The sequence below is a fragment of the Bolinopsis microptera genome, chromosome 11, assembly GCF_026151205.1.
Source record: "Bolinopsis microptera isolate Bmic1 chromosome 11, MBARI_Bmic_1.0, whole genome shotgun sequence".
Taxonomy (NCBI): domain Eukaryota; kingdom Metazoa; phylum Ctenophora; class Tentaculata; order Lobata; family Bolinopsidae; genus Bolinopsis; species Bolinopsis microptera.
The window spans coordinates 11,907,981-11,933,182 of record NC_087082.1 but is presented as its reverse complement, the minus strand read 5'-3'; the positions used below and the strand labels follow the sequence as shown (position 1 = coordinate 11,933,182).

Genomic DNA, 25,202 nt, shown 5'->3' with positions numbered 1-25,202 from the left:
CTTATTGTAAAAATACAATTGTTTGTTTAAAAAGCAGCCTTACTATCATCATCTTTAAAAAATCACAATGTAAAGTTTTAATACATTTTAATTCTGTAAAATCGAACTTTTGTTCTCAAGATGTTGAAACAATGTTAAAGGTGTGAATGTGGCTAATGGATGTGGTATGTACTGCGACCACTTTGCAGTATAGTTTTGAGCAATCCCTTCCTTGATCTCATCACGCGTATCTTGGACAGGCTGACATGTTAAAATTAGATAACTAGGTTGTAGGTGTTAAAGTCAGTACGTCATGATTTCATATTGATGACCGGCCAAATGAACAGGTGGCGGGGTGATTTCGGGCACTGGAATACCTGCACGGTTGATTAGGATGAAGTCTCCGTACTCAGCCTATTGAAGGAAATTACAGACCTGCGATTGCGAAACCGTCATTTGAGACATCCCACATCTGGAGCTCTGTACCGTGCTCAGCTCTGCCAATCAGTGAGCTGGGATACTTTCTGAGGACCAACCAAAGAGCAATTGTATTTGAGCAGGAGCCAATCAGAAGCCAGATCCGAGAGGATTAAGCCAATCAGGTCTGGCTCGGATGACTCACGTGACATGTACGACAGGTGCTCGAGATTTCACGGCATCAAAATACCATTTCTCGCGAAATCCCACTTGTGTTTTTGTTGAAAATGACTAACAAATTTAGCGCGATCACACCTACAAAGAAGTTGTGAGAAGTTAGGAACCTGGGCAACCATCACTGCTGAAGATCACCGTAAGTACACCAATTGCAGACCTTACAGTCCCCAATTTACAAGGCACATATAGGCGCATATTAAAATGGTCCCCCTAGTCAAGCTGCAGTAGATAGAGAATTATATTTGAGATATGCCCAGGTGTTGTGGGTAGGACCGCTAGTTTAATACGTTGAGATGGTCACGGATCTTAACTCTGGAGCACGGCTGCATTGTGTGCTCCAGAGCATTGTGTGGTTGCCATCACGTTCCAGATCCTTCCACCACACCTTCCACGGTGTGGTAGTTGAGTTTAGTGGAGGGTGTGGGCGTCTTTAAATGCAGTTTATCTTTCTTACGCTTTGTTAAGGTCTTACTAACTGACCGATCAGTTTTGTATGTTGCAACCCGTTTTGATCGTGTACTGAATGCCAGATTTCTTCTAAAATTTGTTGAACATTACAGTTTTTGTTGATCAGAATTCAAGCCTCTTTAACTAAGAAATTTAGAACAACTTTTAAAGTTCACAGTTTCAAGTTGTAAAAGGAGATAATGACAGAGTCTGAGAATGAAATGGAAGGGTCGTTGGTTGTGCAGATAGTGATGTCTCTACTTCTTATCGCTATTCCGGTCACTCTCATAGGAAACGTGATGGTTATAGTGGTCATTGCCAGACTCAAACGGTAGGCTTCACTTTTTAGATTTAGTTATTCACTAAAAGATGGTCATTCATAGATTAAATACGTGCCAATTACAATTTTTAAAATCTCCAAACATTTCTTGTGATATTAAACGTTCTCCAAACGTTTCTCGTGATATTAAACGTTCTCCAAACGTTTCTGGTGATATTAAACGTTCTCATTGTAGTGCCCTCAGAGTCACGACACACTACATTCTGCTGAACATAGCGGCCTGTGACCTCCTCACCGGCCTTCTCTCTCAGCCCATCATGCTCCTTAATGTGAGTATTAGATTTGTTATTAGTCATTTACAATTACTACTATTTAACCAGTAAAATAATTACTCGCCACCTGCTTGATTTTTTATTAGTTACTAAAAATTACCAATGGTGTATAATGGTCAACGCACTTACTGTGCAGTCGTGTAGATGGCCACTAAAGTAACGGGGCCGTTATTCGATTTTAAACATTTAAGCAACCATTTTGTTTCGTAAAATAGCATTCATTTCAAATTCCTAACATCTAATCGTTGTTGGTTTAATTATAATTTTGTTTTGTAAAAGAGCATTAATTTTAAACATTTGACAACTTTGTTGGTTTGATAGCATGATATCGAAACGAATTGTTTGTTTCGATTTTTAATTATGCGCATGCAGTTGATCACGGCTTGCAGTAGGGTGAAATTCAAAAATTTCATAAGCTACATATTTAACATAAATAAACTGAAAATTGGAAAATTAAAAACATGAATAAGTGACAGCTAATATATACCACTACTCCAAATCTGAGAATTTTTGCACAAGCTTAGTTAAATCTGAACACGTTTTCAGTTAACAGGTTGGGATAAGGAGTTCCACGCCCGCTTCCCCTGGGTGTGTAACATACTGGGCTGTATCTCCGCTACTCTTGCTTACGTTTCCTTCTTCACCGTGGCAGGTTAGTTCAGCTTTTATCAAACTATATTTATAGGCCATGTAGCTGAAACATTATCTTTAGATCACCGCCAGGACAAAACTGTAGAATTCAGTTTCTAACCAAGGTCTGATTGATTGAGGAGCACTACCCGAAGGCATTACTCGGCACTAACGCCTTAAAATCTTTAATTACAATCAAATATAAATATATGCACACAATGTATAAAGTATTAATAATGTATAAAATATGATTATGCTATTAGCAAATTTAAATAGTACTATTAAGAATTTTAAATAACTCTTATCTCTTGACATAAATTTAGAACAGCGACACAGGGTCTGAAGAATGCGCGGTGATATTTTTATCTTTTAAAAGTTGTAAATGACAGTGAAATTGCGCGGTTTCGATAGCATTGTAAAAAATGCTCGAAGATAGTCATATTTTGTTATGAGGTTAAAGTTTTGTTGCTCGTTATTATGATCAACGTATGTTGTACCAAATTATTTAAATTTCTAAAAGTACGAAATTTGAGTTGTCCCAGTCCTTGTCATCCGGTTTATGTGCTTGTGCAGTAAGCACATGCTTGTTGACTGTAGACTTGAATGAATTTAGGAATTTGTCTTGTAGGCAAGTGGTGACATATTTTATGTCCTTGTTAATAATGTTGACTGTTTGGTTATATAACTTAGGCCCAATGTAAGAAATGCTCTTGTCTGAATTACATAAACGGTTAAATGGTACTGCAAAGAACTCAGGTTCTCTTCTAGGTGCGTTTAAGTTTGAAACAGTGAACATTCTTATAATATTTGGTGGTGCAGTGTTAGAATAAACTTTGTGCATTAAGCATAATATACATTTAGCTATCACGTTCGGTAAAGCTAATACTTCTAGTTTATTGAAAATTTCCTTTGTGTGTGAAGGTGTGCTATTCAGATCTTTGTCATAAAAATAGCGGTGGTATTGGTTATCTGCAGCGCGAATGCCCTTTTTCTGGGCCGAGAAGACTCTTTTAACGGAGTTTAGCGATCTTGTTCCCCAAACTGTGCAGCAGTAGTACAAGTGAGACTGAACAAAGCTGTTGTATATCAACTTGAGTGCTTTGTTAGGTACTGAGCCTTTGAGTTTGTAGAGAATACCCGCATTTCTAGATACTTTAGTGGCTAAATGTCTAATGTGGTGGGCCCAATTTAGCTTAGTATCAATGATCACGCCAAGAAACTTTTCGTGATAACTTTGCTTTAGTCGCTCACCTCCCATGTAGATTTCTATATCCTTAGTTTTTCTATTTGTAAAGATCATATATTTAGTTTTGCTAGCATTTAATTTGAGCCCGTTATTAGTAGCCCAATCAATTATCAAAGTCAGAATCTCATTCACCAATGCATTAAGTTGTTCAAATGTATCTGTACTTATTATTAGGTTTGCGTCGTCAGCGAAATAAATATGTTTAGCTAAATTACTAATCTGAGGAAGGTCGTTGATGTAGATTATGAACAGAATTGGTCCGAGAATGGAGCCCTGTGGTACTCCGTAGTTAAGTTTGAGGTGAGAGGACTTGCAGTTGTTGACGCTCACGTATTGCTCTCTATCGGTTAGATATGAGTGAAACCAAGATAAAGCCAACCCCCGAACTCCATAGTGCTCAAGTTTTCTCAGAAGAATACTGCTGTCAACCATGTCAAAGGCCTTGCTGTAGTCCAATAGAAGCAGTGCTGTGACCTGCTTTTTTTCTAGTGCCCTGTGAATATGGTTTTGGGCTTCTAGTAAAGCATGTTCGCAGCTGTGCCCAGCCCGAAATCCGTATTGAGAGTCAAATAGGATTTTCTCTGTCTTTAAGTGATCTAATAGTCGCGCTTGCATAATTTTTTCAAAGATTTTTGAGAAACATGAGAGTAGTGAGATAGGTCGATAGTTTGAAACTTCAGCACGTGACCCACCTTTGTGAAGTGGAACTACTTTCGCGATTTTCAATTTATGCGGAAACTTCCCCTGATGTAGAGACGCAGAGACTAGGCAGCTAAGCACTGGTGCAAGTATATTGCTCACTTTTTTCAGGGGAAGTATACTCATATCAGAAGTCGACTTAATCTTCAAACCCTTCACTATTTCAATTATTTCTGATGCGGACGAATCTTCTAGATTCATGCTCCGCTGGCATTTGCTATCTTGAGTTTCTGTTACGATAGTCCTGCCCTCAGAGCATACGAGACCATTTTCTCTCTTAAGAGTCTCAGCTATATTGCAGAAATAGTCATTGAAGCTATTCGCAATTTGCTGAGAATCTGTTATCTCGCTCCCATTATAGTTAATTTTGTTTATCTTAATTTTGCCTTTTTTCTTTCTGTTTAACAAGTTATTAACCATTTGCCATTGTTTTCTGCTGTCGCTAGAATATTTTGTAAAGTACGCGTTGTAATATTTGTTTTTGGCCTTATCCACGTGTTTATTCACAAATTTCTTCATTTTCTTGTACCTAATATCATTTTCAGTGGTCGGGTTTGTGACAAAATCTTCATAAAATTTATTTTTGCGATCACATGCGCACCGTAGCCATTCTTGGATTCACGGCTTTGTGTTTTTACGGCGGCCTGGTTTACTCTTTTTTGCCTTAATTGGGAAATTTCGGTCGTATAGTTCACTATATTTTTTATCGAAAGCCTCAAATTTTTCATCTACAGAATCATAGTTATTAACCAAGTTCCAGTCTACCGCAGAAATGTCGTTCTCGAACTTTTGGATACTGTTATCGTTTATTACTCGAGAAGACATTTCTGTTGTATCTTCTTGAAGTTTACAACTGAGCCTATTCTGATCAACCATGATTGTGACAAAAGTTGCCAAGTGGTCAGAGATTGACTCAGAAATTACTCCCGATTTTGTAACAGCGTGGCAATTATTGACGAAAATATGGTCAATGATTGTCGCACTGTGATCTGTGACTCTAGTTGGTCTAGATATCACAGGAGCGAACCCATGCTCTGCTAGAGTATTCACATACTTAGTGACAGAGTCTATTCTCCCGTAATCTAGTAGGTCTATGTTAGTATCACCGGCCAGTATGATATTTTTGTTTCGATGTCTTGCTAAGTTACGGAGGAAAATTTTTAATTGTTCAAGGAAACCAGTCTGATTGCGAGAACTACTGATTTTTAACCCAGGTTTTGTTTCAGGAATAGCACTGGACAGATGCCTGGTCGTTATACTGAAACACCGCTACAAATTCATTGTGACCCGGAACAGAATGATAGCTGCTATCTGCACCATCTGGAGCATCGCCCTGCTCATGGTTTATCCAGTGCCGAAACTTATCTTCTGTAGGTCATATTACTTCAGGTATCTGGAGGACAGGATGATGTGCGTTGCAGCTGATGATAAAACTCTTACCTCCCAACATATCGTAACAGTCAGTACAAACAATTTAGCATATTCTCCGGATTTAGTTTCCTCTCCAAATGAAAGCTACTGTATCGGTACACGCTTCCTTCCAAACAGTTTGGCCGCGTTGGTAAAACAGAAAGGGTGTAAGATAATAGTAGCCCTAGTAGAATCAATAGCTCTGATCGCAGTTCCTGTTCTCATTGTCCTCATCACCTCCATTGTCCTGATAATCGGACTGTACAGAAAGCTCTGCTCTCAAAGTCACGTGGTCAAACGCAGTGTCGAAACTGTGATTATCATGATGGTTGGGTTCAACTGCTGTGTTCTACCTTACTGTCTCACAGTTCCTATAGACCCTGTGGATCTGGGGGGACGCTGTATGTTGGTCTTAATATTTCTCCTGCAGCTTCACTCCGCCATAAATCCTCTTATTTACCTTCTGAGGAGCTCAAAGTTCAGGAGACAAGCCATTACTATTGGTAGTGAGTTTATAAGGTCTATTGATAAGAGACATAGGTTGAAGTCTATTAGACAATCCTTTAAACGCAGACAATGTGATTAATCAATAATTGGTCAATTTATTTAGGAATTTAGCACTTAAATTATCTCACTCTCAGAAAAAGACGAATTTAGGTGTCCAATATTATTATTTTTAGAAAAGATTATGTTTATTATGAAAGTTGTGCTTATTTCATACACCAAACCATCTTATGCTTACAAAATGCTTTTCTGTGCTTCCTGATTCTCTGATTGTATAACGTGGACCCATTTAGTGTTGAGAAGGTGAGATATGCTATGTAATACTACAGAGCATCAGTTGGTCTGCGTTCGTCAGAAAATCTTCATGGGCAATGTGCCAACATACCACATATCTATTGTCTATTTTCTACGACGAAAGATTTCCGGTAAATTTATAAAGCTTGTAAAATTGTTTGTAAAACCTTAAAAAAGTAATCTACATGACCGCGCAATTCTCCTTAGCCTTAGTCTTGACCTCCTGGCTCTCTTTCTGCATCTTATACTTCAAACTATTACACCGCTCAATCTCGGAGTTCCTGGTAGAAACAAACTCTCTGTACTCCTTACTGCTCCCCGGAGGTGCAGTGCTCCTACCTGGACTCATGACATCACCATTTGCTGACGTCATCAACCCAGACTTGATGACGTCATTATTACCGCGTTGTTCGTTATCTTCAGAAGGTTGCGCGGTGTGTGAGCGAGTGGGTTGAGGTGGTGGTTGGTCGGAGAAGCGAGGGTAGGTGGGTTGGAGGGTGGGTGGAGAGGGTGGAGGAGGTTCGAAGAGCACCATGGGTGAGTGGAGAAGGAGGGATGTTAGCACGTATGTGGCTTCATTTACTGGAGAGTGAGAGGTGATGTGTGAGATGTGTGAAGTGAAATGGACGTTGTATTTAGTCTTGCACGAAAATTTACATATACAGTTAGAGTCTATACTACAGTCTATAGTAGAGTTACAGTCCATAGAAGGACAGAGTAAAAGTAATATAAACACAGCGACAATGAACCTACCTTTTTTCTTGACAATCTGTGAAGGTGTGACAGCGGGTAAGGATTCTGAAGTGTTTGGAGAAATAGTCTGTAACGTGCGAGGGACTATAGGTTTTAACCACGGGTGTCTGAGAGCCTCATCAGGGGTCCACCTCACTGCGGGATCCCATTCCAGACATTTCTTTAAAAAGTCTATAAACTGAGGGTCGTCCGTATGGAGTTTGGCATGCAGGTCCTTGCTGCCTATCCTCCGTTTCCTCTTAGATGTTTGCAGCTTTGGGCAGTAGTTACCTTTACTATCTGTGACACGAGATAAGAAGTGAGTGCTTATAGAGTATAGACTAGTAGAAGTCTGTCCGAAATTAGAAGTTAATTGTAAAACGTCAACATGAGTTTTGTTGGCAAGGTTACCACTCTAAGTTGTTGACATGACCCGTGTAAAAACACAGAATTACTATCCCTACAAGTTGCATGACTCAATAAACAGGGTCACACACATATAAGGATATAAGGAGTAAAATGGCGTACCGAAGAAGATTCGCTTCCGTTTAGCCTCGTCTATCATATTATTGGGCGGCATGCCCAGAACCTCCATGATGCAGCTCAGCTGATCTGTTTCATTCTCGCCCGGAAACAGAGGATATCTGTAGAGTTAGTTAGTTAGTTAACGGACGTTATTACCCGCAACTAATGCCTTATTCGGAAAAAAACTTAAGTCATCGTAACTGAAAACTCCTAGACTTTCCTTCTCATGGAACCTTTTCCTATTTACTGAACTTAATGAAGGATAAGCTTCCTGATCTGTATAGCACAAATGTTTATTTTGCCACATTCTGTATTACCAACGATTCATTGAATAAAGTAGATTTTAAAATAATCTTAAGGATAAAGATAGTAGTAGTACTGACCCAGTCTGAAGTTCTGCTAATATGCACCCGAAGGACCACATGTCAATTGCTGTGGTGTAGGGTAGTCCTAGAATCACTTCTGGTGATCGGTAGAACCTGGGAATATCGTGTTAATTTTACCTGTAATCAATTAATTAATTAATTAGTTAATTTTACCTGTAATCAATTACCTAAACTAAATCTAAGCTACAGTGTTCTTACTTACTAGTTCTTACTAACTAGCAAACTTCAGAAAAAGTAAAATAGTAAAATGTGATAAATTGTGACAAAATATATAAAATAAAGAATATACTAAATTTATTATCTAGTGACCTGCTCTGAATATATGTGTAGAGACGCTGATGTTCGTAACAACTTGACCCAAAGTCAACCACTTTGATTGCACTCCTTCCCCGTTCTCTTAACAATATGTTCTCCTGCAAATGTACGTGTGAATCATGATCATAAATAAGTTTTAATTTTATTGTTAACAATCATTTTAATAACCTACACAATAATAAATCGTGCTTACATAATTGCTTGATGCAAATTTACAAATAAAATTGCGGTTCTCATTGGTGGTCAAAGAGAACGGTTAAAAAACTAAACAGTTATTTTAAAATAATTGTTTTATTTTAAAAAAAAGAAATAGCTAGAGGTAGAAAGAGGAAGGAAAATAACGAAATATCAAATTTAAATTTCAACAAACGAAATAATAACTAACCGGTTTGAAGTCGCAATGTATGATTTTCTCCCGGTGAAGCATACGCAGACACAGTAACATTGAGTAGGCGAACTTTCTGATCAGATTATTACTGAAACCCTGCCGAATTTGAATTTAAATTACTTTTCTTAAGTTTTAAATCCAAACTCGACACCACGCACAAATAAGCAAGGTCGTGTACTATGTATAACATGCAGACTCTCTATTTATACAAACCGCCCATCATTCCGAACATCCACTTAACCATTCAATAAATTATTTTATCACATTAATGATAGACTAACAACTTACAATTAATTAACATAAAACATAACTAATTAACGAACCTGGAAGTTATTCCTTTTAAGAAGCTCGTACAAGTTAATCCAGAGTAACTCGAATGTAATACAGAGATGATTTCTAAAGTAGAAATATTCCCCCATGTGAACAAGGTTGTACTTGTTTTCCTTATCCTACAGAAAAGAGGCGTCAAATGTTAATATAAGATCAACATTCAACAATCACGAGGATTGGAATAATATTAAGAACAACTGCATGTTATTAATAATCATCAATATCATCATCAAACGTTTAAAAATATAGCATTTCTTTCGAGTTTTTGTATCAATATCCTAGGGGACTATCACGTTAAAGATTTCTTTTCGCATTCCTATAACGTTGGAAAAGTTCAAATAATTCAATTTCATAAGAAAAAGTTATTTATATAAGTCTAAAATTTGACCATGTACCTTGCGCCTGAGTAAGTCTAAGAGCTTAACTTCGACCAGGGCCTGATGATGAAACCTCTTCTTGTTTCTGATTATCTTTATCGCTACCATTGTACCATTCTTGTGATCGTATGCTTTAACTACCTGTGAATGTTGGAAATATGCTGTCAGATCAATGATATAACATTAACATCTTTCAACTGACAGAAATCAATCAGTAATAAATAACATCCATGTCAAATGTTCATGAAAAACAAAATTTTGGTAAATTTCACTTTGCGAAGAACTTCTAAGATGATGGAGCAGCTGTTACATGGTCGTTAAAATTTTGTAAAGTAGACTAACCTGACCAAAAGACCCTTTACCAATAACGTCTAAAATCTGATATCTGTACACTAAATGATCGTTCAGAGTTTTGATATAATTTCCATTATCTTCATCGTATCCTGAAGAACAAAACAATTGTCATGACAAGTCATCTATCTCTCCGATCTAGACAAAGTATGCAAACTATTTCGTTACAAAGTAACGACCAAAATATGTTAATGAGGTGCTAATAATAGTTCATATTTTTGATATCAGAACACATACATCAGCTTATTCTACTACTGCAGCCAGTCCACACCCTGGCTCCATAATATGAAGGACTTGTTTTAATTCTTAGTGGAAAGCTCCAACAGACTTACAGACCCGCGGAAGATGTTACAGTTAACAGACCCGCAGAGGATGTTACAGTTAACAGACCCGCAGAGGATGTTACAGTTAACAGACCCGCAGAGAATGTTACAGTTAACAGACCCGCAGAAGATGTTACAGTTAACAGACCCGCAGAGGATGTTACAGTTAACAGACCCGCAGAAGATGTTACAGTTAACAGACCCGCAGAAGATGTTACAGTTAACAGACCCACAGACTCACAGAGGATGTTACAGTTAACAGACCCGCAGAAGATGTTAAGACCCCACATTTAATAGCAGCATTAGAAGCTGATTACAGCAGCTATTAGATGATAACAAAATGGTCCGATTATATCTTTTCGTCACACGCGCTGTCACAGCTTATATTGACAGATAACGTCTAGACACAACTTAATTTCAAAAGGTCTAGACACAACTTAATTTAAAAAATACTTTTGTTAAGTAAAGTTTTAGAACAGTACCAATTTCCATCATGACACCAGCTGTTAGCTGTAGTCGTGACAACAGTAGTCATATAAATGTACACGCAAGCAGTAGACGTAACGATTTTCACGGCTCAGAAAGGTGTTATACAACACAGCGGTGGCGTTGACGCCGGCAATAGTGTCGGTAGTATGGCGTCACTAGGTGTTACTAGGTGTCTTGGTGGTGTCACTATAACACTTTTGTCAGCACATCATTTGAGTATATTTAAGGCATTTGTCGAACTTCGACACATCAAGCAGTGTGTGGTATACCCGTATAGGCAGTGTAAAGATTTCAGTGTGTATTTTTAAATGTACTATATCTGGTGGGTGGCTGCCCTGAGAGGATAAGCGATCTCTTCATAAAAAGGATTCCCAACATTCAGAGACGAACAGAGAATCATTATAATTTCTATAAACCTTCCCCATTTGTCTTAACTCCGAGCTATTTATAACTGTCTGGGTTAAAAGACAATATTGATGGGAGATCACGTGACCAATATCCGAGACAGTTCAGAACACTAATTATATAAATATAAGGCACTATTCTACTTGATATCATTCCTTCATTAGTTAGGATTCACAAATAAAACGTTGATAGTTCTAAGACGGATCTTTCACCAGGACCTGCTATAAATAGTACCAGACGGGAAACAACGCTGTCAATCATAGTAAAACCAGCGGATTGAGCGTCAGTAGTGAGTCAGAAGGGCAGCTTTAACTGGCTTTACTGTGACATAAATTGTCATGTACTGTGCTAAGTATGGATAATAAATTGCCTTACTAATTGTAGCAGTTTGTCTATAATGTTTAACCGAACTCTTGATATTATGATGTTGCTAAGTTGCTAAGTTGGGTCTCACTATTATATATAATATAATATATATTATATATTAGTATATATACTAAATCTGTATCTGTCCTCCAGATTCCGCGTCAAAATTAGAATGTAGAGACACTTGACGGATGCGTACGGCTTCGGTAAATATTTGAAAATATGCAACGTCAAGAAACGCAAGGATACCCTCTTTCGTATGTGTGTGACGTAGTCGTGTTGGCTTGTTTACGTGGATACGTGAAACATTCAAAATATAGAGAGATAAAGCTCAACTGGAACGGAGTTTTGTATCTTAAAACTAAAGAGAAAGTGAAATTACCGTTGTTGTTGGGTGCTCCTGGTTTTCCGATGACCTTCTTGGCGGTCTGACCGACGTACCAGACCTGGGGATAGCTGACAATTTCACTCTCCTCAAAGTCCGTTAACACGTGACCGTATGCCTTGATGGCAACTGAAATAGGGCGTTGGGAATTATTACGTGCGTCAGGGTTGAGTTGGAAACTTGCCAAACGGTTTGACTTGATTTTGTCCAGGAGACGTGAAAACTGCTGACGTTACGGCAGTAATAGTGTGTAACCGGGTCAGGGACACAGCAAACGTCAGAAACCTCACAATTTCCATTTTAAAGATATTGACTGAGAGGTAGAAGAAAATAATTTAATATTGAAAGTGAAATTGAGAAAGATGCCAAAGTGAAAGTGAAACCTTTAGGGGACATTGGGAGCAGGTAGCCGTCCACATTGTACTTTACTTTGTTCTCTTTGTTGTTTATGGAACCGGATCTAGCTGACCTGTAACAATAACAAGGTTGTAATTTGTTGTTCATTTAGAAAAATTATTGCACGATCAAAGCAAAAACAGATGATCGCTGCATGATTTCTGTCGTTCTCTGTATCGCACGACCATTAGCTGCATAAGTAAATGTAAAGCAAGGATGATGTGGTGCTTATTCTAGTTCAGTGTTACAAACTAAATGTAACATCATAATATCTTAACTCAGCGCTCAAAGGCGACATTATCACGCACTGATCTTCAGTAGTCGGTACTGTTGAGTCTGTCGCTGGTTCGTTTGTAAGTCTGTGGTTCTTTCTGTTTGTAGTTTTACCTCTGTTTACATTGCATGTTATTTGGTCATACAACGTCGCATTTCTGTAAAATTTTTGTGAAAGACACGTACTGATACAATTTAACTAGATGTTGAATATAATGTGATGAAGTCGGTATGTTACAAAAAGATCTGGATTGAAGCTGAAGACTTATTATCGTGAAGTGAAGTTGGTATAATTTGTATCAGGTGAATAAGTGATAATTTATGCTTAAAGATTTCAGGCGCTTTACTATAAAGCACCTAAAATAGAGCCTCTGAATAACAGCCTCTAGAATAATATGTCGGAAATAATAAACTATATCAAGGACCGCGCGGCACAAGTGCGCCGTTATTTCGGACTTTACTTATGAGTCTAGTTTAGGTGGTACAAGTCTCGAACTTTCGCAGATACTTGTACAGGACACACATCAAACTTTTAGCTAAATTCTCGAAAAGATGCAGACTAACTGCAAATGAATACACTAACCTGATAATGAACACCAAGGAGTGCAGCAAAAACTTGGACACCAAATCTACCAGCTCACAACAGGCTTTTAAACAGACAAACACACTATTCCTCATCGAGAGAACCACTAATATGCCGGGATGTTGTACAAATACAGATAACAAGGCTCCGAGAGGCTACACTGGAAAGTACTAAACTCTAAAAGTGATGAAAAGCTTTCATGGCTTCAGAACGAATTCCAATGAACGTGTTTAACGGGGAGCCCTGTTTAAGTAGAACCGCTATAAGTACAATACTTTATTATTTATATTAGTGTATATTGTGGTATAGACTATATAATAATAGAGGTACGTAGTGTTATCAAATAAAAATTATCCAATCAGCTTCGCTATTCAATTAGATTCTACTCAATTAATTGATTAAGTGCAGATTCTAATCTCGATGATGCGTATTGCAGTTAAGCTGATCACACAGTTGACTAAATAGCAACGTGATAAATGAGACCTGTGTAGTGTGTGTGAGTACTTAGGATGAGCAAAATTAAAAATTCGGCTGTTCTCAGTTCTCTCGAGTTGTACTTTTAGTAGTTGTGTCATGAAAAACTGGTCGTTTACTGATCATATGCTGATAAACTACTGTATGTTCACAAAGGTAATCAGTGTGTATACATTTCCAGCATATTGAGGCCTTCAAAATGAACCAACCACAGGCTTGCATTTCAATCACGTGACTAGGTTTTAGACACGCTATCGGTTCTTTTGGAGCTCCAACAATACGCTGTATAACTGTATAATTTATGCAGATTGCAGACTACCTTAATGTAGGATCATGGTTACTCCCTAATTATTGATATGCGATAATCGATGTGATAACATTTCTATGCCTCCTTTAACTCCAAAAGTCGAGTATAGCGTGACTGTGTTGGAAGATATTATCTTACCTGTCGACTGTGTTGGAAGATATTATCTTACCTGTCGACTGAGTTGGAAGATATTATCTTACCTGTCGACTGAGTTGGAAGATATTATCTTCTTGTCTGTAGGTTCCATCTTGGTGGTTGGCAGAGTGGTGGACCGGTCGTTGGCTGTTGCTACCGTGGCCATGCATATCCTGCAATACACAGTAGTTAGTAATTTAAAAAGTTATTAAATAAGTTATTAAATTATTTATTTAAAAAGTTATTAAATAATTTATTAAATAATTTATTAAATTATTTATTAAATTATTTATTTATTAATTATCAATTGCGTTTCCTGCAGTAGAAAGGTCGAACAGGAATTTATGTATTTTCCATATTTATTTATCGTCATGTGGGATATGTTTGACCATAACGTTTGGAGCTAAGTGCAATAAAGAATGCGTATCAATATATTATAACGATGAGTTTTGATTGAGAGGTGATCAAGAACATAAAGAATTGTTCTAAGTTACTGTGGACAGTGTCCACTGATATAAATAGTGTTTTCTCATCCTGTCTCTTATCTAAAATCTAGAAGAGGAGAACTTAAAAAACTCAATCTGGAAGAGCCATCGTATTTTAATAAGCTTTTTAACATTGTGTTGCCAACTCTTTTCAAAATAAAAAAACTGTTATCACAACACATGCCTCAGCACTGAATGCGGTACTTTTGCGGTATCAATTTGCGGTATTGCTATTTATCATCTTGACCACCATAGCTCTAGGTTCATTAAACTATTGCTTCTCGCAATCAAGTTTATAACTTAATGCCGATTGGCAGTGCAGGTTATACACGTTAGAACAGAGAAAATACCTAAGATCACGCGACAAATAGCTTAAGAAGTCACGCAAAGGAGATAAAGTTAAGATAAAATGCTTTTTTAAGAAGCTCGGATATCGAACGGAATACAGCTAGGTCACGCAGAGAGTTATGATGAGAAACAAGTACCATCGATAAAAAAGGAGTTAAGATTCTGTTTCAACTCTCAAAGGAAGCTAGGATATTAGAAAACCGAATTTTCAACATGTAAATGGAATGTAAATGTGCCAATAGCTATAGGATCCTTAAGGAGTGTTACATATTAAGATATTAGGTGTAGCTTACTCGAGTACTCAACACACATATTAAAAACAAAGGCTTCAAAAAGACGTTTGATCTATTGAATACTGAATAATGAACGTTATGGGTCTGTAGTACATGGGAACATGCTAGAGGCTGGCCCGTAAAGTACTCAACATAACTATTCAAGACAAAGAATACAAGCGTATCAGGATCGTATTTCATCTAACTGCGCAGGGATATCTCCATTATGCTCACAATCAATTCCCGCCCAATGTCCATTATAAATCTCATTAACAAATTGTATCTTATACGTTAGTGAACGTAATCAGCAAATATACATATAATAATATATAAGAAGTTAATATAAGATCTTTGAGAAGGCAGTTCTTGAGTTCTCGATCAGTTTCTGACTCTGAGAATAAGTACAGGTCACTTCTCCAATATTTGTTAAGTAACAGTGTTACTAACAGTGTTACTAACAGTGTTATTAACAGTGTTGCTAACAGTGTTACTAACAGTGTTGCTTACAGTGTTACTAACAGTGTTGCTAACAGTGTTACTAACAGTGTTGCTAACAGTGTTACTAACAGTGTTGCTAACAGTGTTACTAACAGTGTTGCTAACAGTGTTACTAACAGTGTTACTAACAGTTTTGATAACAGTGTTACTAACAGTGTTACTAACAATGTTGCTAACAGTGTTACTAACAGTGTTGCTAACAGTGTTACTAACAGTGTTACTAACAGTGTTACTAACAGTGTTACTAACAGTGTTACTAACAGTGTTACTAACAGTGTTACTAACAGTGTTACTAACAGTGTTACTAACAGTGTTACTAACAGTGTTACTAACAGTGTTGCAAGTATCAGAGTTGCAAGTTTATCCGAGTTTCAAGCTGACAAACATGAAAATGTTACAACACGAAACTCATTACATGCCTTATTAATTGTAACCCCGGCTACACACATAAACCATATTAACAATCTAGCGGACAGTGTATCTGTGTTTTTCAGCTAACGATCCCCCATGGTCAGGTCTCTCTCTGACGTATGGATATAGATAACAAGAGTGTCCTCAACATGAATATTCTCATATTATTGGCAAGCTGTCTTAGATACATACATTTGACATTGGGCGCTTATCCAGTATTAAGCAGTTGTAACCAAAAAATATGGAGGGAAGTGGTTCACAGATGACAGACACAAAAACATTTAGTGGAAGAAATCGAGCAACCAGTCAATCCAGAAACGTGAAGAGCAAATCTCTCGATCAGTCTAAGAAGTTAGCTGCCAGAGAAGCAGTGAAAAGCAATATTAAACAAGGCAGGGGTCGGAGAGAGTAAGTGTGGTTCTTACAAAGCACGAGTACACTGTGCATGGAGGTATAATAACATTGACAAGTCAAATTGTAATCAGTCGACTAATTCAGAGAGCTCTCTCTCTCTCACTCTCTCTCTCTCTCTCTCTCTCTCTCACTCTCTCTCTCTCTCTCTCTCTGTCTCTCTCTCTCTCCCTGGCTTTATCGCGCCAGTACTTGATGTACCTTCTCTCCCCCTCTGTGTACCCTGTACAATACACTCTGTAACCGGTGTATAATTCTGTACACTGAAACACTACAGTGCAAAGTTTGGTGCCCATGTCAGGACCAGTGTAACAGCTAGTGTACAGCCCCTGTGTTAACACACAAATACAAGTAAGTAACCTCCCTGAGTGAGCAAGCTAGGGAGATCCTGCTGGGAGGGTGGTGTTTAAGTACCCTCCCTGAGTGAGCAAGCTAGGGAGATCCTGCTGGGAGGGTGGTGTTTAAGTACCCTCCCTGAGTGAGCAAGCTAGGGAGATCCTGCTGGGAGGGTGGTGTTTAAGTACCCTCCCTGAGTGAGCAAGCTAGGAGATCCTGCTGGGAGGGTGGTGTTTAAGTACCCTCCCTGAGTGAGCAAGCTAGGGAGATCCTGCTGGGAGGGTGGTGTTTAAGTACCCTCCCTGAGTGAGCAAGCTAGGGAGATCCTGCTGGGAGGGTGGTGTTTAAGTACCCTCCCTGAGTGAGCAAGCTAGGGAGATCCTGCTGGGAGGGTGGTGTTTAAGTACCCTCCCTGAGTGAGCAAGCTAGGGAGATCCTGCTGGGAGGGTGGTGTTTAAGTACCCTCCCTGAGTGAGCAAGCTAGGGAGATCCTGCTGGGATGGTGGTGTTTAAGTACCCTCCCTGAGTGAGCAAGCTAGGAGATCCTGCTGGGAGGGTGGTGTTTAAGTACCCTCCCTGAGTGAGCAAGCTAGGGAGATCCTGCTGGGAGGGTGGTGTTTAAGTAACCTCCCTGAGTGAGCAAGCTAGGGAGATCCTGCTGGGAGGGTGGTGTTTAAGTACCCTCCCTGAGTGAGCAAGCTAGGGAGATCCTGCTGGGAGGGTGGTGTTTAAGTACCCTCCCTGAGCGAGCAAGTTAGGGAGATCCTGCTGGGAGGGTGGTGTTTAAGTACCCTCCCTGAGTGAGCAAGCTAGGGAGATCCTGCTGGGAGGGTGGTGTTTAAGTACCCTCCCTGAGTGAGCAAGCTAGGGAGATCCTGCTGGGAGGGTGGTGTTTAAGTACCCTCCCTGAGTGAGCAAGCTAGGGAGATCCTGCTGGGAGGGTGGTGTTTAAGTACCCTCCCTGAGTGAGCAAGCTAGGGAGATCCTGCTGGGAGGGTGGTGTTTAAGTACCCTCCCTGAGTGAGCAAGCTAGGAGATCCTGCTGGGAGGGTGGTGTTTAAGTACCCTCCCTGAGTGAGCAAGCTAGGGAGATCCTGCTGGGAGGGTGGTGTTTAAGTACCCTCCCTGAGTGAGCAAGCTAGGGATATCCTGCTGGGAGGGTGGTGTTTAAGTACCCTCCCTGAGTGAGCAAGCTAGGGAGATCCTGCTGGGAGGGTGGTGTTTAAGTACCCTCCCTGAGTGAGCAAGCTAGGGAGATCCTGCTGGGAGGGTGGTGGATCTACCAGATTGATATATTGGCGGCTCATTTAGCCTTATAAGCTAATCCTAGTCCACTGATCACGTGACCAAAAACGGTACACAACCGGGGCACGTGACCGGCTTTATTGTGTCATTATTTGGGATTGTATTGGCCAGCCCGTGTAGTAGATTTGATATAATATTACAGTATTATGGAGGGAGACGGGGGTTAATTTTGTAAGGGATTGCAGGTAATATAATGGGTAATGGTTGTTGCTGCGATGGGTACTGCAGGTAATATATTGGGTAATGCAATGGTTGTTGCTGCTATGGGTACTGCAGGTACTGCATGTTATCCCTTTGTGTGGATAATCGGTGGAGTCACTTAAAATAAGAATTGTTCAAAGGGATTAAATAGCGCAAAGAAAAATGTGAATGACTCGATATGATGTCAAGACTGTATAAATCTCAAGGAACGAGGGACTGAAGATCAGAGAACAAGGGACTTAGTTCGGCTCAGAGAAGGAGCTGAGATTCGTCAGTAGTATCATGTTGGAAATATCTATCGTGCAGTGGATGGTCTGATTCAGTGAAATTAACGTCATTATGGCTTTCAGCTAATTATATATTATCAGATAAGTAGGGTAATATGACAGGCTGGTAGATCTGTACTATTAAGAGCGCTCGTATATTCACATTTACAGCTTAACAGGGGTATAAGGTATAAGTCAGACTTGAAACCCAATTATCACTATTTCCAATCTCCATTTACACAAACGTATGTCAACACCACAGTCCAGAGTACCTTTTTTACGGTTTCGTCCAACTCTTACATGACATTTTCTATATCACCACACGCGAACTGTCTTGTTCATATTTATAATTTTATAATTTTTCTATTCTTCCGACTATAGAATAAACGGAGTAAAACCTTAATAATAACCAGAAAACATGAGTAAGATCAATTTAAAAACCAGATGTTCTTGATCCTGAGGTTCGGCTAGACCACAAACATTAAAACAACGTTTTACCTGTTAGACGTAATGGGTGGCAGCTTCATTATCATTTAACAAAAAAAGAAAGATATAATCTAGACGATCTGCATGATTACTGCATATCAGAAACTGCTGATAAATATCTATATAATAATAACATATCTGAAACTCAATCAGGCGTGAACGGGCAATTTAATAACTATAGTCGCGTGAGCTGAGATGTTGAGGGTGGAAGAAGAAGTGAACATTTTAAGCAGAGTTAACGCAGAGATAGTAATGATAACACATTCGCTGTTTTTAATCGGAAAGTATGGAGTGATATTAGATGTTCAAAAAAACTTAGTTTTGAAAAATTGAGATCTAAATAAGTTTTAAAGATCTGCAGGGACAGATGAAATGATGAGGACATGCAGGTTCGTGATGTTTCGCGTGGTACAGTGTGCAGGTTCGTGATGTTTCACATGGTACAGTGCAGTGCGGGAAGAAACCATTCTTGGCACGTGACACAATATCTTTGTTTCATTGGTCTGCCAAAGTGAAAACTGAACAATTTTTTTCACCGCAATCACTGATCTTCATAAGTGTAAGTGCTATAATGTAAGTTGTGCAGGCCACAGCTTCTTTAACTATCTCTACAGAAGCTTGCTATTGATCAGCAGTCAGTCAGTCAGTGGGTCAAAGCCAAAACAAAAGATCACTGAAGAGATCTGCTGCACACTGGAGGTAGTTAAAGATGGAATTGTCCTAAAACCGCCAAGTTTGGTGGTCCGATATAATTAAGTAGCCGAGTGGTGAGGAGAGAGTACTGGGTAAAGGACATGTGACACACAACATTCTTTGTAACCAACATGCCCACGACAGGCGACGCCTCCCATCAGAACAAAGAAACTACCCGGCACAACGATAGCCCGTGGAGCACTGCAAACTTGCACGTGCAGAGTGTAGTAGCCAATCACAGGGCCGTATTTGTGCACGTGACGAACTCCGACCAATAGCAGGTCACAGGTAGGAAGAGTATCTAGGAAATTGGAAGAGCTTTATTGGATTGGCAGTGCGGCACACTATAACGAGGTACATATGGTTGAATAATAGGGCGTGACGAGACGGTTAAAGTATGAAAGGACCGATTTTATGAGTGAAATAGACTGAGAATGACGGTATCATTACTATATTAGACTGCATAGTATCGGGAATAAGGAGATTTCCCCGAGCATGGGTTCCCTGAAACCTCACAAACATAAAATTTCTAAAAATAGAACTTCAGAAGAGGGTGAAAACAGGTAGGTGCTATTAACGTATTAAAGACCACAAGAAAAGGAACAATATTCCCCAGATGGTACACTTAAGATTAATGGCTATCACGTGACTTTGACGTCAAACAGTTCCAAGCTGGATCAATACTACCACGCTGTGAACAATTGGAAACCCATACCTTATATATTGTATATCCAGGACAGACACACTTTGCCTCAAAGCAGGGTTATTATATTGTAAGCTTGTGCAGCTTGCGAATCAGAGATGTAGTATGATAACTGTTGTTTGTGATTTAGGTCCTTGAACCACTCGACCTCTGTATGGGATAAACCATGATGGAGAGAGATACGACTGTGCAAGCTGGCAGAGACTCATCATCATGCTCTCACTGCTGGGGACACCTTACACAACCGTGCTTGGTGACTCCTACAAATACAAAGAATGTAAACTCGATCTAATAGTTCTGGCATTCATCCTGCTCATCGCGACATATGATTTCCGCAATGCTTATCTCTCAATGTCCTTACTTGTTTTCTCCAATACATTCCTAACTCTTGACTTATTACTCTTAAGATATTGAACCACTTAATATATATATAGAAAGAATAGAAGATCAACTGTAGGGAATTAGACAGGATCATTCGTTCAGAGGGAGACTAATCGGGCAAGGTTTACCGAGAGAACTTGAAATATGTTGATTAAGTACTTCACCTTACCTATCTTAATGCTTTAATACAGTAAAATAATATCAGATTCAAAAACCTTGCAGCCTGACTAGAAAACTAGATTTGATATATTTATAATGTTGAGAACAGTGCAGACCTATAATTAGCAGTGGAGATGGTTTATTTCGGGTGAAAGGAAAGAAAGAGTATTAGGAACGCTAACTCACTAAGCAGAGAATAGTCAACATTTTAAACCCAAGAAAGCAAACAAATTTTGAAGGGAAAGATAAACTTAAAGGAAGTCCCTGGAAGCCATGTTCGCGGTGTCAAAGAATAATCTAACAATGAATGTAGTAATATCTGTGTAGACCGGTCATCAGATGGAAGAAATCGTGTTACTCAATTCCAAGAAACCAAAGAAGGGTAGACAGAAGTTTTAAATTAACACTCGACGTTCTCACAAACCTTGGTACTTTTCTTGCCGTCTTGCCGTGCCCAAAAGTTGCTTTAAGGGGAGCCTGGTCTGTTCTCCGTATAACATTAGCAGTATACATAGGATACATAGTGTCGCTGAGAACTTCAACACCGGCTCACACTGTGCAACAAATTGCGCGTAATTCCAAACAACGTGTAGGTACGGAATCTAACAAAACGCAAAACAGGCAGTTTACCAATGTTGATTAATTATGCTAATGTTAAATGTACAATGTGCAGCGTAGTCGTGTACTCGCGGTGTTTATTATAGAGGCAATATACTGGGGTACAAGCGAGAAGAAGAGTTAATGTTGAGAACGGAGTTGTCCTGCCAGCTAAACAATGAGGGGCAGCTTAGAGTTCTGGGTACTTGGTTCCACCAGTCCCTGCACCCCATTCTGCAGAGCAGTCAATGGGGGGCGAGTATTGAGGTCACGTGACTCGCAGTGGTTGTACTCAGGGAGTTTAGGACCGGTTAATGGGCCGGCTCGAGGAAGTCTAATTGGACCCAGGCCCGGATGTATTCTGAGTGTGCTTAGTGTTGCCATGGTAACGACGTCATATAATGCGTAATGCTGTGCACGTACGCGGGGGGCCAATCCTGGGAGATTATCCAGCTCCGCTCCAATCACATGTTGAGAAAATAGTCACGTGATAGCCAGGTATTCTGGCACGTGCCCAGCTTGAATGGAGCGAGGACTAATATAAGAGCAGTAATTAGCGGAGGGCAATATAACTGAGCATGCAGTTTGGGAAGGGGGACAAGCACGAGACAAAGCAGCCCGTGTAACATTGGGTACTGCAGAGTCACGTGAACAAGCTTGTAGTCTGGAATGTAATGGCTGGGTCGTTAACCGGGGTTAGGGTCACTTAGAGGGCCCGTTTAGACGGAAGTAGTGATCTGAATTACTGGGCCCTTTCCTAACTAAATAGTCAATTTTCGTGGGTTTAATATTTAAATTACACCAGTTATGTTTAGATACAAGTAATACATCAAACAATTAACAAACGGAACAAAAAGAAATTACTCTGCACACATCAAACCAACAACTGATCCTTCTTGACAGTGTATTACTCAGAAACATGTAATAATTCCTTTGTGAGAAGTATAAAAACGCATTTATTTTCAGATATTGAACATTGCAATGATCGGCCACATTTTCAACCAAAACAGCATGATCGGCGCAACAGATACAAAGAAAAGCAGATGACACGTGTTTGATCCGCTAATACCAATTGTCAGGATCGAAATAGTAATGACTGGGATGGCTAGCTGAAGAACGCCACCCAGCAGGCCGTTCAAACAATGAGTCAGAGCAATCAACCCAAATGTAACTTGGGGGAGGAGCAATCAAACCTAAATTAACAGAGAGTCACGGAAATTGTTAGAGTTGGCAAAGCGCGCTGTTGATTACGCGATGGTAATTATAACGGAAATAGGGGTCAAAATTGTGACGGCACAAATAATCGGAGGATAAGTAATTGGGCACGTGACGACCACGTCAACTATTGACGAGATTGGACACAGTTACATACTCGATAGGTAACATTGACATTCCGGTGACACTGGCATTCCAGTGACGTTCCACACAGAAAATAACACATACTTATATTTAATCCAAAATAGCAGTAAAATCAAAATAGCCCTTAAATTATGGGTGCAGAAAAAAATGCCCTGGTTCAGTTAATATACAGTAGCGCTAACCTAGGCTCAAATACACGATACAATTTTAAGAAAAACTTCTCTTTTTTTAAACTGAACCAGAAACCAGCAAGATATACAAAGAAGAAGATAAAACGCAAAAGAGATGACGAGAAGAAGAGATGACGAGAAGAAGAGATGACGAGAAGAAGATATCATGATAATTAAAGGAGAGAAGAGATGACGACTAAAGGAGAGAAGAGATGACGACTAAAGGAGAGAAGAGATGACGACTAAAGGAGAGAAGAGATGACGATTAAAGGAGAGAAGAGATGACGATTAAAGGAGAGAAGAGATGACGACCAAAGGAGAGAAGAGATGACGACCAAAGGAGAGAAGAGATGACGACTAAAGGAGAGAAGAGATGACGATTAAAGGAGAGAAGAGATGACGACTAAAGGAGAGAAGAGATGACGACTAAAGGAAATAAGGGATGGTGATTAAGTTTGCTGGATATGTAGAGGCTAATAATTAGAGAAGAGAGTGTATGTAATTAGCTAGAACGGTCATTGGCTGCATTACTGCCAAGCAGATCCGCTCAGCTGACACATTGTACGAGAGAGTACGTATATGGACTTGTCTTTATACCAAGTACGTCTTTTAAACCTAGTCTGTACATTTTTAACCAAGCATGTACATTTCATGCCATTATAATTACCAAGTATGTATATTGTATATGTTATACCATGACATACTAAGTACACAAACTGGGCGCGAATGTACTCCTCCAACATTGTCATAGAAACAAGCCGCGCGGAAAACAGCTGGTCTAAGATAATTTCAAGTAGAGCACTAATTTGAAGACTCTTTTTATTTTCTACAACAGACACAACAAAACGATCTAAACAAACTTGAACAACGATGATTGACTGAGACAAATTGGTTGTGCAAGCAGAGCAAAAAATTAGTGTAGAAAAAATATAGTCCAAACATAAGATGAAAAATAAGAAGGAAATCACGATGGCTGATTTGCTATAAGCAAATAAAATTGTAAACATTGGCTGTCAGTCAATGAAGTCACTTAGCAATAGCACTTTAGCAAAGTACACATGCACACACGACCACTCCTCTCTCCTCTATACTACTCAAATAATAGACAACTCTATCATTTCACAAAAGATATGTTGCACGTGTGACGTCAGTTCAATTTGCATAGAGACAGACTAAAAATACTGCTGCCAGTAATTTCACGGTTCAAACCGAGTGCCGACCTCTGCAGTACATCAACCGATCAAGAGACTTTTATGGATGAGAAATAAGCTATTATAGCTATATATAATATAGTATTCAAGCTCTTCTAAAAGCTTTTCTATTTAAAATGTCCTTTAAAAAGTTTATCGATCATCTATTTTGGTTATAGTTGGTGTTAGATCTTTAATCATAAGTATCTTTTCCTGGCATTTGTATGGTTAACGATTTAATTTCAAGCACATGTTACCAGTCCTTATAAATTATTCGAGTAAATTTCTGGGATGACTAGATCAAACACTGCTGATTATAAGTTTCATCTTAAAAGTGGTTTTATTTAACACCACTATTTCGTTTTTAGACGTTTAAGTTATACAGCAATTCACTCGTGTCGCCAACATATTATATACCGAACATAAATGCACTATCAAAAAATGATCGGTTTAGAATATCGGGCGACATTACGAGAAAGTACAAAACAGCAAGAGTCAAGACACATATTTACTAGAAGTAATACTCCCTCTCTCCCTCTAGGAGTAATGACGCACGATAGAACCACAAATAACTGCAATAGACTGGTTGATATAGATCGTGGGGGAGCGTGTTACAAAAACTCAAAGAGTCGTGAAAGCTGTTCGGCTTTTTATAGTGCCTGCTATATAGTAATGGGTATAAATGGGTATATTGCTGAAACTATGTCTACATATTTTGTACTAATGGAAGTAGAGCTAACACGGTGGGATAGAACGGTAGCTTTTGACCTGCCGTATATAGCTAAAACGACCTATATTCAATCAAAAATTATGCAATTCCATGTATCATTATAACCGGCAGCAAAAATCGAGACTTTATATTTATTCACCCCGACCAACCAAAAAAGACTCTACTTTTTACAAGACGCTGCCAGTC

The 25,202-nt window shown here is 39.1% G+C and overlaps 2 protein-coding genes and 1 pseudogene across 7 annotated transcripts in view; 2 read left to right on the top strand and 1 right to left on the bottom strand.

Moving 5' to 3' along the window:
• The window catches only part of LOC134822657 (dual specificity tyrosine-phosphorylation-regulated kinase 4-like), a 35,836-nt gene that overhangs the window by 1,878 nt on the left and 8,756 nt on the right, over window positions 1–25,202 (bottom strand). For 3 of the 6 annotated variants that reach the window (XM_063833842.1, XM_063833841.1, XM_063833839.1), the window contains 11 exons: window positions 14,081–14,188; window positions 12,231–12,316; window positions 11,845–11,976; window positions 9,871–9,971; window positions 9,547–9,669; window positions 9,145–9,270; window positions 8,819–8,917; window positions 8,428–8,531; window positions 8,116–8,211; window positions 7,736–7,851; window positions 7,229–7,507 (listed from right to left, as the gene is read on the bottom strand). In XM_063833842.1, coding sequence (XP_063689912.1) covers window positions 7,229–7,507; window positions 7,736–7,851; window positions 8,116–8,211; window positions 8,428–8,531; window positions 8,819–8,917; window positions 9,145–9,270; window positions 9,547–9,669; window positions 9,871–9,971; window positions 11,845–11,976; window positions 12,231–12,316; window positions 14,081–14,188 — 1,370 coding nt within the window. The other 3 variants (XM_063833843.1, XM_063833840.1, XM_063833844.1) reach the window with 3 other exon arrangements.
• On the top strand, window positions 671–6,263 carry LOC134823081 (uncharacterized). The gene is made up of 5 exons (XM_063834430.1): window positions 671–769; window positions 1,252–1,411; window positions 1,605–1,689; window positions 2,239–2,344; window positions 5,494–6,263. Exons 2-5 carry the CDS (start codon window positions 1,281–1,283, stop codon window positions 6,261–6,263), a joined length of 1,092 nt encoding a protein of 363 aa, XP_063690500.1. The 5' UTR covers window positions 671–769; window positions 1,252–1,280.
• LOC134823080 (uncharacterized) lies at window positions 14,804–17,745 on the top strand (annotated as a pseudogene).